This window comes from Phycodurus eques, chromosome 1 (genome assembly GCF_024500275.1).
Source record: "Phycodurus eques isolate BA_2022a chromosome 1, UOR_Pequ_1.1, whole genome shotgun sequence".
Taxonomy (NCBI): domain Eukaryota; kingdom Metazoa; phylum Chordata; class Actinopteri; order Syngnathiformes; family Syngnathidae; genus Phycodurus; species Phycodurus eques.
This window is the reverse complement of record NC_084525.1, coordinates 32,690,539-32,703,352: the sequence shown is the minus strand read 5'-3', so window position 1 is coordinate 32,703,352 and position 12,814 is coordinate 32,690,539. Positions and strand designations below refer to the sequence as shown.

At 42.2% G+C, this 12,814-nt stretch overlaps 1 protein-coding gene across 1 annotated transcript in view; it reads left to right on the top strand.

The window, feature by feature from the left end:
• LOC133409097 (protein bicaudal D homolog 2-like) overlaps positions 1-10,842 on the top strand; it is a 39,416-nt gene extending 28,574 nt beyond the window's left edge. Inside the window, exons 8-10 of the mRNA XM_061688670.1 lie at positions 315-863; positions 1,285-1,436; positions 6,981-10,842. Coding sequence (XP_061544654.1) covers positions 315-863; positions 1,285-1,436; positions 6,981-7,335 — 1,056 coding nt within the window. The 3' untranslated portion in view covers positions 7,336-10,842. The remainder of the gene's footprint in view (positions 1-314; positions 864-1,284; positions 1,437-6,980) is intronic.
• The last annotated feature ends 1,972 nt before the right edge of the window (positions 10,843-12,814 follow it).

Genomic DNA, 12,814 nt, shown 5'->3' with positions numbered 1-12,814 from the left:
TGTTAAAACTAAACACTGGGTCCGCCACAGTAATATATACATTACTAAAGAACAAGTAAACCTTTAGTATTAATAACGATACTGATCCAACCTAATTAGACAAACAAATAGGAGGAGATCACCACTAACATTTATTGCATATAAATATATCAATGGATAGAAAGTCATGGGTGTGCATCATTCATAGGAAGAAGGGCTTTCTGGATTTTTTAAAATTTTTTTGAGTACATTTTGGGTGTGCCCATTCTGACATCTTACTTGAAAGTCAGCATCAAGTTTGTTTATGCGCTTCATTTCTGTCCCTTCTCTTCCAGCTGAGTGATGTGGCTGGTGAATCTCAGGGCAGTCTGAGTGTGGCTCAGGACGAACTGGTCACATTCAGTGAAGAACTGGCGACTCTCTACAACCACGTGTGCATGTGCAACAACGAGACCCCGAACCGCGTTATGCTCGACTTCTACAAGGAGGGCAAGGCTGGGCGCAGTAGCCCCGAAGGCCGTGGCCGCCGCTCTCCCATCCTGCTCACCAAGGGCCTCTTCCCAGAGCCTGTTAAAACTGATCTCAACGATGGCGCTCCATCTCCGGGCTCATCTCTGCCTTCTCCTGTGTCCGACCACCGCCGCGAACCCATGAACATCTACAATCTGGTGGCCATCATAAGAGACCAGATCAAGCACTTACAGCTGGCCGTTGACCGCACCACAGAGCTGTCGCGCCAGAGGGTGGCCTCTCTGGAGCTGGGCACCGTGGCCGACAAGGATAAAGAGGCCTGCATGGAGGAGATCCTCAAACTAAAATCCCTCCTCAGCACAAAGAGAGAACAGATTGCTACTCTGAGGACTGTTCTGAAGGCTAACAAGCAGGTCAGTTTCTTAGTTTTATCCTCTCTGGGTGTCTCTCACAGTTGATTCAACATCCCAAACATGCCTTGAAGGACACAAAAAGGAGATTGAGGCAGAAGCTATTTCAAAGCTTTTCAGCTGTTGAGCAAATGTGGATGATGTCTATAGCTAACATGGGTGGGGACAACAGTCTTTTGGTGTCAGTTGCACAAAGAAGGGGAGCTTAATTGTATCTGCAGTTGTTGTCCCTTTAAAGTTTGCTGTGCGACAGTCAGAGCAGAGACATGAATGCCCCTCAATTTGTAACCCCTAACAATAGACGCAAACGAGTTCCTACGAAGCTACCCTTATGATTTACGTGGCAGAATTAAGTAGCCCTATCATAAAGGTTGTCGTTGATTCCAACCTCACTAACGTTGTTCTATCTTGTTGCTGCCCACAGACAGCTGAAGTTGCTCTCGCCAACCTTAAGAGCAAGTACGAAAATGAGAAGGCTATGGTGACCGAAACCATGATGAAATTGAGGAATGAGCTCAAAACCCTGAAAGAAGATGCAGCCACCTTTTCGTCTCTCCGAGCTATGTTTGCCACACGGTAAGATACTTGCCGTAATTTTCCCACCACTTTCCCGAATGTGTTGTAATAAATTATCTTAAATCGAAAACAGTAACACAGTCATTCACACGTTTATGATGTCAGCTTCTCTCTGTGGTATTATTGTGATGTTACATAAAGTAGGATTTTGTTTGTTTCCTGAGATTCATGTACATAAATAGTCCACAGATTCTGAGGTACTAAGAGGAACAGAAGGCGAGAGAGAGAGAGAGTGAGATCGATATCTTTTTTTCTGTGTGTGTGTGAGAGATGTTGTTTTTGACATGTATGTGTCAAAGGAGGGTCTCAAATGCCATGCCCTCGCTAATCTTATCGTATTTCAAAGAGAAGACGGTCAAAGGTTATGTGTGTAATCCCACCTCAGTTTGGTCTGGATTACAAATCGACCCCTTGACTCAAGAGTATTCTTACTCCGTTTTTTTTCATAGCTTGCGTGCATGCATGTGTCCTGACATGTCTACTTTTGAGTTTGCTGAAACTTTCACCCTCTTAGCCGTTTCTAGATGACTAGTTGTAAGCGAGGCTTATTCCCCTTATGTGCCTTTCTTAGTTTCTAATGCACTTACGGTCTTGTGAACATCATTCATCTCTGACCCAAATGGCTGCGCTGAGACAGCTTTCTGTTCCACATTCATGACTACTCTTGAATCCACAGCTGTGGTTCAGGCAAACATCCGACGGGAGATGGGGGGGTGGTATTAGAGAGTGTTGCTTTCCTCTTATTGTACAGGAATTCAACATGGACAACTCCCAAGTCTGCATATTTAAAAGACTGGTGTCACTTTGGTACTGTGCAGAACAGGCTGTGGGTTGTCTATGGAATGCTGAAACACGATCTTTAATCACACTGTTGTTGCTATTCGTCATGTGTTTTCTCCCTAAAACACCTCCCTTGATGACAATATCTGTCAGCCTCTGGTTCTATCAGTGTTCTGTTTCCTATGCATGAATTACACTCTGTTTATGGGATCCCTCATATTGGTATGTAAATTCTGTCCTATAAAGCAGGAGGTTAGGTCGGGGGACTGTGTGAGGGACTGGAGTTTTCCCACACTCCCTTCCCTTTGTGTACCAACCCCTCCATCCTTCCTAACCACCAACCACCAGAGAAGAAAGAGAGGAAGGAGTCTTTCACGTAGTAGTAGTAGTAGTAGTAATAGTAATAGTAGTAATGCCTGTGATCAGGGTTCGCGCTGCCCGTTCGCCATCTCACCAATGGCTAGTTAAAATAGGATGTGGTGAAGCGAATGTTGACCACGTTAGCCACACTGGTGAATCAAAATCACCTGCGTCAAAAGCCTTTCCTGGTAAAAGTTCAAGTGGGCGTGCTCATTCTGCTGTGTGTTAATGATGTTAATAGTTTAGTTTTTTTCCGGTTTCCTAAAATGCTTCAATCCACCGTCCAGCCGGCTAGCTGGCTGCCTAAGCAGTCAGGCTCATGAGCTTTCCCGACTGCGGGGAATCGAAGACAAGACCCGATGCCAAATGGCGCCAAATTGAAGCACGCATATTACCGCGACGTATGTTTGAAGTGTCGATGGTCAATGTGTCTTGCAAGTCACATTAGTTCTCGTAGCTAGCTAGCTAGCTGCCTTCTTCATCAATCATACATACAAATCTGTCGCCTTTCGGCAAAATTCGCCGTTTTGAACTCAAAATGGGCCATTTACGTAAATCGTATAGATCCGAAGAGTTTTTCCTGGAGGAGGGGGTCCGTCGCTGTCATTGACATCATAGGCTGTTTCATACTCCTTGAAAACTGGCAGCTAGAGCCATTCCACACATCCACCATCAACACACAGATGTATTTGTGAATATTACTCCACGGCGGACTAATATGCGGCCTGAAATGAGGCAAATTTTCAACATGTACTTGAGCGGTGTAAATACGTTTTTCTGTGTTTTATTTATTTATTTATTTATTTTTGCCTTATTGTACTCTTTAGTCTTCCAGATTGCTTAATTTATGTTCAAATCAAAACAATTCTCTGCAGGAGCTCTGGGGATCCCCCCAGACCCCACCTAATGATTTTTTTTATTTTTTTTTATGTCACCTTTTTCATACCTTTGGTGTTTGCGTGTTTGATCAATGCACAAGCTGCTAATCCCTCTTTGCTTGTGATGCTGAGCGGCGGTGGAGGCAGTGGCGGCGCTGGCTTGAACAATGCATCACTACCTAGTCATTTGGGGGCCAAAGGCAAACATAGTCATAGTCTCTCTCCACTTTACACTCGGCTGACACTGACCACAGTGCTACTGCTACTGACGAGCAACATTATGCAGTATTACAGTTTTACAAAGCATTAAGTTAAATCAACAAGTCAATATTCTACTGCGATGGGAGGTTTTTCTTTTTACAATTCAATAGTAAAATAAAGATTTGTTATTCATAATTTATCATAACATTTAGGACTGGCCTACAGGAAATAGTTGTTTATTTGTTGGCTATATCCAATGTTGGGTTGGTCATACTATAGAAGAATTTATTTATATATTGTTTACTGAATAATGCTGGCGGCACGGTGGACGACTGGTTAGAGCGTCAGCCTCACAGTTCTGAGGAGCGGAGTTCAATCCCCGGCCCCGCCTGTGTGGAGTTTGCACGTTCTCCCCGTGCCTGCGTGGGTTTTCTCCGGGTACTCCTGTTTTCTCCCACATCCCAAAAACATGCATTTGCCCGCATGTGTGAATATGAGTCTGAATGGTTGTTTGTTTGTATGTGCCCTGCAATTGGCTGGCAACCAGTTCAGGGTGTACCCTGCCTCCTGCCAGATGATAGCTGGGATAGGCTCCAGCACACCCGTGACCCTAGGGATGAGAAGTGGCTCAGAAAATAGATGGATGGATGAATAATGCTGACGAAAATAACTCCCCCCCCCCCCTCCCCCCAAGAATTGCACGCTAAATCACAATATTTGTTTTTAAAATAAATCTCGCAATTAGAGTATTTTCCCAAATCGCTCACCCCTAGTCCTGATCGATGACTAGGTAGTTTTAATTGGGCCCACATCGTTAAAAGCTCATCGGCTTCCCAGTGAGGAGGACTGGCTAAGTGTGGCTAAAGGTTTAGTCACATGAACACGTGATGTTGTGGCTATCTATACACAAGTGTGGCTAAGAGATTTTTACACTGTTTAGCCACACTGGCTAAGAGGTTTCATGACCAAGTGCTAACCCTGTGTGATGGTGGATTTCTGGGGAGAACTTGTATATATTGAATGATTTGACAGAGAAATAAAAAGGACAAAAGTGTATTTTTCGTGTGCGATCATGCTGCAAGGTCTGTATGTGCTTTTATCTCAGCTGCTGTGAGTGTGGCTTTCCAGCTGCAGCGTCTGGTGTCATGTTAGCTCTTGTTTCTTAACAGTCCAGCCATTCGCCTGAATCACTTTTGCTCCTCACCCTCGTCAGACCTGCTGTTGCTTTGTTAGTTGTTGTCTCCCCTCATCTTTCAATTAAATCTCCTCCTCCACCCTTGTCTTTGAGGGATAGCCAACCCACCATGGCCAATCGAGGTCCAGACAACACAACAGCTGTGCATTTGTATGTGTGTGTGCCCCTTAGCGATTCAGAATTACGACTGCATGAATGATGCAATAGTTGAGGGATCAAGTGACAAGTACAAGTACATTGTCATCACATGATGCAGAAAAGTTGCTGTTTGCTGAAGTTGTGAATGTGCTAACCATTTATCAGCCTTCCCTCTGCCATTGTGCCTCTCACACCATCAGCAGCACAGAAACCCTCCTATTGTATCCAAGCAGTCCCAAGAATAGACTCCTCAGTTTGTTTGTTTTTCGGGAAAAACCCTCTCAGCCCCCACCCACCCTTAAGTCGACTCGTCCCCCCTCCCACCCTCATCATGGTGGGTTAATGAAGCAGGACTGATCCCTTTTGTGTGTGTGTGTGTATATGTCCATCCGTGTCCGTCCGTCCCCCACTGGGAATCAAACTGCGCACACAAGGTTGGGGCTAAGGTTATGTTTGTCCGGTAGTCAGTCGAGTTCACACTTTACAAGCACGTGTAATACGCAATATGCACGCAGCAAAACATTTGCACACTGTCACTGTTTTCAGATTGTGCCCTCGAGATGTTTTTAAAACAATAGTATCCTTTGTATGCTACTTCTTTTGTTCTATTTATAATCTTTTAACTGGAAGGAAAATAAAACATGAAAAGTTTTAAACCCAAAATTACATTTGGAAAATATTTCTCAAAATTTTCTGGCCTGGGAATATGTAAAAAAAAATAATAATAATAATAATAATAATCAAACAAAATGTTGTGACCTCATGATAAAATAAGCTATTAAATGGAGAAGCACTATAATTTAGCTGGAAACCATAGCATCAAAATTAAAATGCATTTAGGGAACTAAAGAGAGAGAGACAATGTGCACTGATAGAAATAGGAGTACTAAATAAAAGACTCCTCCCTCAACGGAGGTGAGTTGTCCCCTCAGAAATGTTACTTTGATTTATTTGTCAGCAACTTTATGAGTAAGTCACTGTCAGTATTTTACCTTTTCTACTGACAAGCATCAAATTGCACCAGGCGATTGATGACATTGCCACAGTGCAGCATGCAAGCAGTCATGTGGGACTGTTGTCGTGCACTATTCTGCTCATAGATGGTAAAGGATTGGCTGTACTATGATCTCACTTCTGTTTTGAAAAGTTAAGATGAGGTGTGAGGAGCTACACCTCCGGGTGATAAACAATGTCCAGTATTTTTACGTTTGTTCAGCTCATTCACAGTTTAACTAATTAGCCATTGGACAAGACTTTTTGGTTCCTCATTGAATCTTAATTCTTCTTCTTACTGAGGCATTTTGAACAATTCTGTTCTCCCGCCAGTTTGGAAAATGCCGTCAAAAGCCTAATTGGATGGGTTTTGTGGATGAGCTTGTAAGCCCGAACCGCAACCCTGTTCAATAATTTTGAGTTGGAATAGAAGAGAGATTGAGAGCAAGACATCAGTGACCTCACAGTGTCCTCTGAATGAGTGGACAGCAATCTCACCAACATGCTGCAAAGTCTAACAAGATGAACATTTTAATTTCTTACCTCTTGCTTAGGTGTAATGTCTTCATGTACGTGGTTCTTGATTCTCAAGTAGAGAGTGGGGGGAAAAAAATCCCCATACATTTATGATGCAGTAATTACTCCAATGGAATCAGGTCAGCGATAAACTCTAGGAATTATGAGAACAAATGTGGCTCATGCCGCAGGAAGTCTCTACAGACTTGGCTGTTCAATAGCGCCGCCTGGTGGTGACAAAAAAACCGATTTGTGAAGGGGGTGTGTGTGTGTGTGTGTGTGTGCAATGCAGTAGTACATAAACGAAAGTGGCTCTATCTCACTTTTACAACATACAGTACAGTCAAGCGACGCATGTTTTCATTCCTGTCAAAACCTAACTGTCATTATCCGATGGTTGTGTAATGGTCAAATGTTCAGGTGAATATAATGATAATCTTCCTGCTCCCTGTAAAATGTTTCCATGTTTCAATTCACCTACAGATGTGACGAATATGTCACTCAGTTGGAGGCCATGCAGAGGCAGCTGGCTGCAGCAGAGGATGAAAAGAAGACCCTCAACTCACTGCTGAGGATGGCCATCCAGCAGAAGCTGGCCCTGACCCAGCGCCTGGAGGACCTGGAGTTCGACCATGAGCAGACGCGCCGCACAGGCACCGGTGTGCGATCTAAGACCCGCAGCAAGGCCTCTGCGAACGCTTCCGGCAACGCCAACGTAAGCCAGGGTTTCACCTGCGCTGGCTCCGGCCAAGCTGAGCACAGCAATGCCATGCCCAGCGGCCTTCTGGGAGGCCCTGCTGTCTTCTGCAGCGAGAAGTACAAGATCTACTGCGACTGAAGCGGCTGCCGAGTCTGCAAGGGACTGCTGTGTACAGAGGGGAGGGGGCCCGAGGGCCAGACCCTCCCTGCCATAGTGTTAAAGAGCCCCACACGCTCGCTTTGCTCCTTGGTCAGCTTGTGCTCCTCAAGGGACTGCTGTGTGACTAACCATCTGCTTGCGTGTGCTAGTGTAAAGGTTTGGTGATGCTGAGTTGTATGTGCAGAGTGCACTAGACATTTGGGCTGTAGTAGACAAACATGGCATGTGAATCGTATGGCCCTGATTATGTTCAGGGGACTCTCTGGATACTCTGGAGTGTGTATTCTTTCCGTAGTCTGTGTGCTATACATACGAAGTTCAAGGTGGCGTTGTGCTTTGTGCTTCAATCCTCTGCCTCATAAGTGTTGCCTGGCAACAGTAACACATCATGAAGATATGTTGAAGAGAAAGAACGATGTCCAAAGATGACAACTGGTGACACGGGTGCTCCTTTCAACAAAGCTCAAAGCTCAGCTGACCACTGTTAAATACATGTTTACAAGAAAGAAGATTAAGCAAAAATATGCAATCTTGCCCTGCATTCCGGCCAGGGGAGTACTATTTGAAACGACACATGAAAATCTGAAATCAGGTTTTATGATGGGCCGTAAAGGAGCACCTGTGACCTTGGCTGTTTTATCATTTCAGGATCGCTTTCAAGTTCAAGCTGTGACGCTAATGCAGCGATACGGCGCAGGCTCAATAGAAACGCATGGCTTTGCAGTTGTATGCGCTATTTGAAGTGCTTTTCTTTTGTTGAGGTACATGATCGACTCATGTGCTACATTGTCAGCGAGGAGTCATTTGCGTGTTGAAATGTAGGGGGTCTTTCCAGTGTGACCTATTCATGTTGGATTTTTTTCACAGCCATATGAGGAGGGAGACAGGATATTTGACAAATCGATCTCCAAACCTAGAATAAGTGCGCTTCAGCATAGGTGCTTCAGGTTCAACCTTCTGGCAAAAATAGATTGTTTGAGTACTGTGAACAGAGCTTCGTTATAGTTTTGAACAACAATGATTATTTCAAATCCTAAAAGAGCACAAACTGGATGATAATTCTTCACACAGACAAACCACGTGGCGAAAGTGCCTGACAAAGCAAACACAGGCGATGTAACGCTTGTGTCCTACTCTCCCTTCCTCTGTCTTTGCGCTTCTGATGTCTCCAATTCGCCACGAGGAGCATTAGATTGCCAGCACCCCTCCCAAGGTCAACCTTGAAGTACAATTGAGGATTTGTGTCAGGTAATGTCCTCACACTTGTGTTTAACCCTTTATAACTCGTGCGTGTTGCTGAAGTGCGTTGAAATGGAACCGCATCGTCCTTTTTTTACTTTGTTGGTGTGTGAGGACAAAGCGAAGTGCTGTCTTTCGTAGCCCGAATAGCTTTAACTCCTTGCCGAACTCATGTTCCGCAAATAGTACAAGAATATAAGTGGGGCTTGTGTTTTATAGTCAATGTACTGCTTGTGGATCATAAAAATATTAGCTTTATGATTCTAAAAGCAGGGTTGATGCGAGGGATTCCTGCAAGATTGAGCAAAATTTGCAATTTTTTTCTACCAATATATATTTGAAACTATATTCTTAACACGATGTTGTTCAGGTTAATGACCTTGCAGGATCTTGCTACGGTATTTGTTCCTCTCAAATGTGAAGAGAGCGGCACAATGTCAGCGTCGCGTCAACCCTGCTTGAGTGAGTACCAGTCAAGCGACCACTCACGGCATGGAGATGGGGACCTCCACGGGCGTCAGTCACTCTTCTGTTGACTACTCCCCTATCTCATGTTTATGACAGTGACAGTGACAGAGAGAAGCAGAGGAGGGACAACTAGTTGTTGACTTGACTGTGAGAGGAAATGAGTCCATGTGGTTTTTCTCCAGGGAAAAACTCGGGGTCATTTTAGGAGGAGGGGAAAAAACTGAGGACTGGTTTTGAGACCACAGATTAGCTGAGTCACCAGTTCTTCATGTTAAGTCTCAATACATGCTTGAGCGTTCAGCAGTCCAGGATGGGGTCTTCACTTTGATTCATACCTGCCTACATCTGGGTCCAGTTTATATGGCGGCATGTTAGCGTGTCATCTGATCGGCTCCTCCTACCGCTCCAGCTTTACATCATTCTACACACGATGATATCATATAAAACATTCTGCTTGTCAAAAACATTACTCATGAATTTGTGTTTTTTGGAAAAAAAGCATCATCTCCTCTGGTTTGGGCTGCTTGTTGATTCTTGTGAATTGATTATGATTGGCTAATCACATTCACCAATGACAAGACAGGGGAGATGTTTGTTTGTTTTTTGTCTGTGTTTGTTTTTTCATTTTTTTTGTTTTAGTTTGTTTTTAATCTGTGCACTTTCATGATATAGAATGTTAACAGACTATGATTAACCTTTAGGAAAGCACGGTAGTACTATGGTTTGTGAGATATTCAGTATAGGATATTATAAATTCAAGTTATGTGTGTCCCACAAAATATTTACTCGACTAAAGTGTTCACCACAAACCACAGAGCTACAATTGTTGCCTAATCCTAAAGGAGTTACACATCAGTTACTCATTCTTTAAGTTATGTTTCATTATATGTTGTGCTGTTATTTATCTGTTCGTTCTACTGCCATATTCACTACAAAAATCCAGGGTGATCTAATTCTGGGGTTTTTCATGTATTTATTATTCCTAGGAATAGTTCAAAATAACTCAATGAAACTTGACAACGCTCTCACTTGGACCGGTCAGTTGTGTCTCGGGAAAATTTGAGCGATATGACTTTTCCTCACTTCTTACCGAGGGCGTTCCACTGAAACGGGATCACTGACCTTCAGAATTCTCTGCAATAGCGACCATGAAATTCCAAATTGGAATTGTTTCATTCTCTCTTGGTTTATTGTGCCAAATCTTGGCACACCATTTAAGGTCTGACAGACAAGCAACAGCTGCAAAAGGTGTCAGTTGGGCTGGGGGTCTTTTTGCTTTGTTTAGTTCTTCGTTTTTTGACCAGTAGTGCCTTTCATTGTTTCAAGGGAGAATTTTAGACTAGCGTTTTGTTTTTGTCTCTCTGGGTGAGGGTTTGGCACTCAAAATCACTATGAGCAGCAATAAGTGCAAAGGGAATTGTGCCCCTTTCTCCATGACTCAGAAGATAGTTTTAGAATTAGCTCAATAAATCCAACATTGTATTGAATTCTGCATGTCAGTGATCCTCTCAATAAATTCAGGGGTATTAAGAAAATGTTTTTTGTTTTTTTAAATCAAACTTTGAGAACCAAAAGTCCCTTTGGCCTCCTGTTTTTGAACAAACGGCTCCAAGCATCTTTCGTGTGTTTGTGTAGCTGAGTGTGTTATTGGAAACTACAAGCTTTGTTTGGTGAAGGTCATGGGGTATCAATAGTATTATTGGAAAAATGTGCAGAGAGCGCATTTTATCTTGCTTTTGTCAATTGTTTGGTTTTTCATTTTTCAGTCTTTTTTTTTTTTTCTACATCGTCTTTAAATAATTTGTTTTCAGGAAACAGAAAACTAAATTAGCATCAACAAGCGTGAGTAGTGCCATGATAGTCAGTGCCCCTTTGTTGAGGCGTCAAAGTCACCGATAAGGAAGTAAAGCTAACGAAAAAAGTGCAATTCTGATACAGTTGGACATTGGGAAAAAAAAAAGAGATAATTTTCTGTTTGCTGGAAGCGACAGCATTGTGATGATTAAACTAGCTGTGCAAACTTTATATTGTCATATTGTGTTTTCAGTATTGATCCATAATAAGAGGGATATCTTTCTATGAAATAATAACTTCACTAGTATGTTAATATTTATTTGAATTGTCATGCAGTACTGTATTCATATCAATAATGTGCATTATGATGAGTGGTCTTGATTACAAGTAAATGTCATATGCATGTTTATCAGCTTATGGGACCTTTACACAGCAGTGAAAACAAACGGGTAAACCTTTTAGGGTGTTGGAAAATTAAGACATAAATTAAGTGAGAATAATCTGATGTATTACTGCTGAACTAACCCAGTGAAAGTGTTTGGTTTGTTTTCCAGCTGGGACGTGTTCTAAACTGTGTAAAGGTAGTCATGCTGGCTAAAATCAATAAACGTGACTTAAGTCGCAGAACGCATCAGTGTTGTTTTTTGTGTATGCAGTAGCTCCTCTACAGCAGCCGATGAAGGGGTTAACAAGGGAAGTGTGGTGAAACGTAGCAACTTGTGCACTCCCAGATGGACTCCATGAACGGGAGAGGTTCGCAGCTGTGGAGGGCTTCAGGATCACATTTCATACAATGCACAACAACACTCCCACTGCCTCTCCCCAGCCTCCATACTCAACCAAAATCTCCCTTCTCGATTTTCCTCCTGTTCTCCTGCTTCCCTCCGCCCTCGCTTCCCTCTGGGGACACGCCCACACATCTCATCACAACGAGTTTCCTCTGACCTTTGGTGCCCCCAGCGCTTCCTGTCCAGGCTCTGGATACCAACTCTCACTTTAAACAGTAGTTGTTGTGCTCTTAAACACAGCCTGCACTCTGATTAAGTGCAAATCAAACACGAATGAATGAAGGATATCACTGACCGGAAGCTACGATTGGATTGACATAAGCAGAAGTCAAAATTAATGAAAAAACATAAGTACAGTTAAAATGACATTAAAATTTATATTTTGATATATATTACCCATTAAAGTATATATATATATATATATATATATATATATATAATATACATCTATATTAAGACTAGGGCCTGACCGATTAATCTGCTGGCTGTTTCAAATCAGCCAAAATCATTCATTTTTTCCAAGATAAAATGTATTTTTTTTAACACATTACAACGGTGGTTTTCAGTGTGGTCTAAGTACCACTAGTGGTACGTGCCGCTAGTAGTACTGAATACAAATGTTTAACTGTGCATACTGTTACAGTGTCATAAACTACTTTTTTAATCAAGTAATGTGTATTTGTTAAAGTACAGTTCAGTTGTATGTAACTTATGTACAAAACATTTGCATTTAATATTTTAGAATGTTTTTTTCTCTTCACACATTTGTTTATGTATAATATTCATTCTTATTTATTAAATTTATTTTAATGTAATCCTTATTTAAGTACAGTTTTTTATTTTCCTGTATTTAAGTGCAATGTTAATGTTCAAACTGTATTGTTACAGTGGCGTACAATATTAAATATACCTGTTTTTTAACACTAATGTTGCTCATTATAATGGTACTTGGAGACCCAAGTATTATTTGAGGTGGTAAATGCTGTCCACATACACTAAAAAGTTTGAGAATCACTGCAAAGAATTCGGGACAATTTTGCCTGATTTTTTATTTATTTTTTCTCCTAACACATTACAACATAAAACAAAAGTAATGACATTCAGACAAAGAACAATACGAAGTTTTTAGTAAGTTGACTGTGGACACATTTCTTGACAGGAAACTTTGT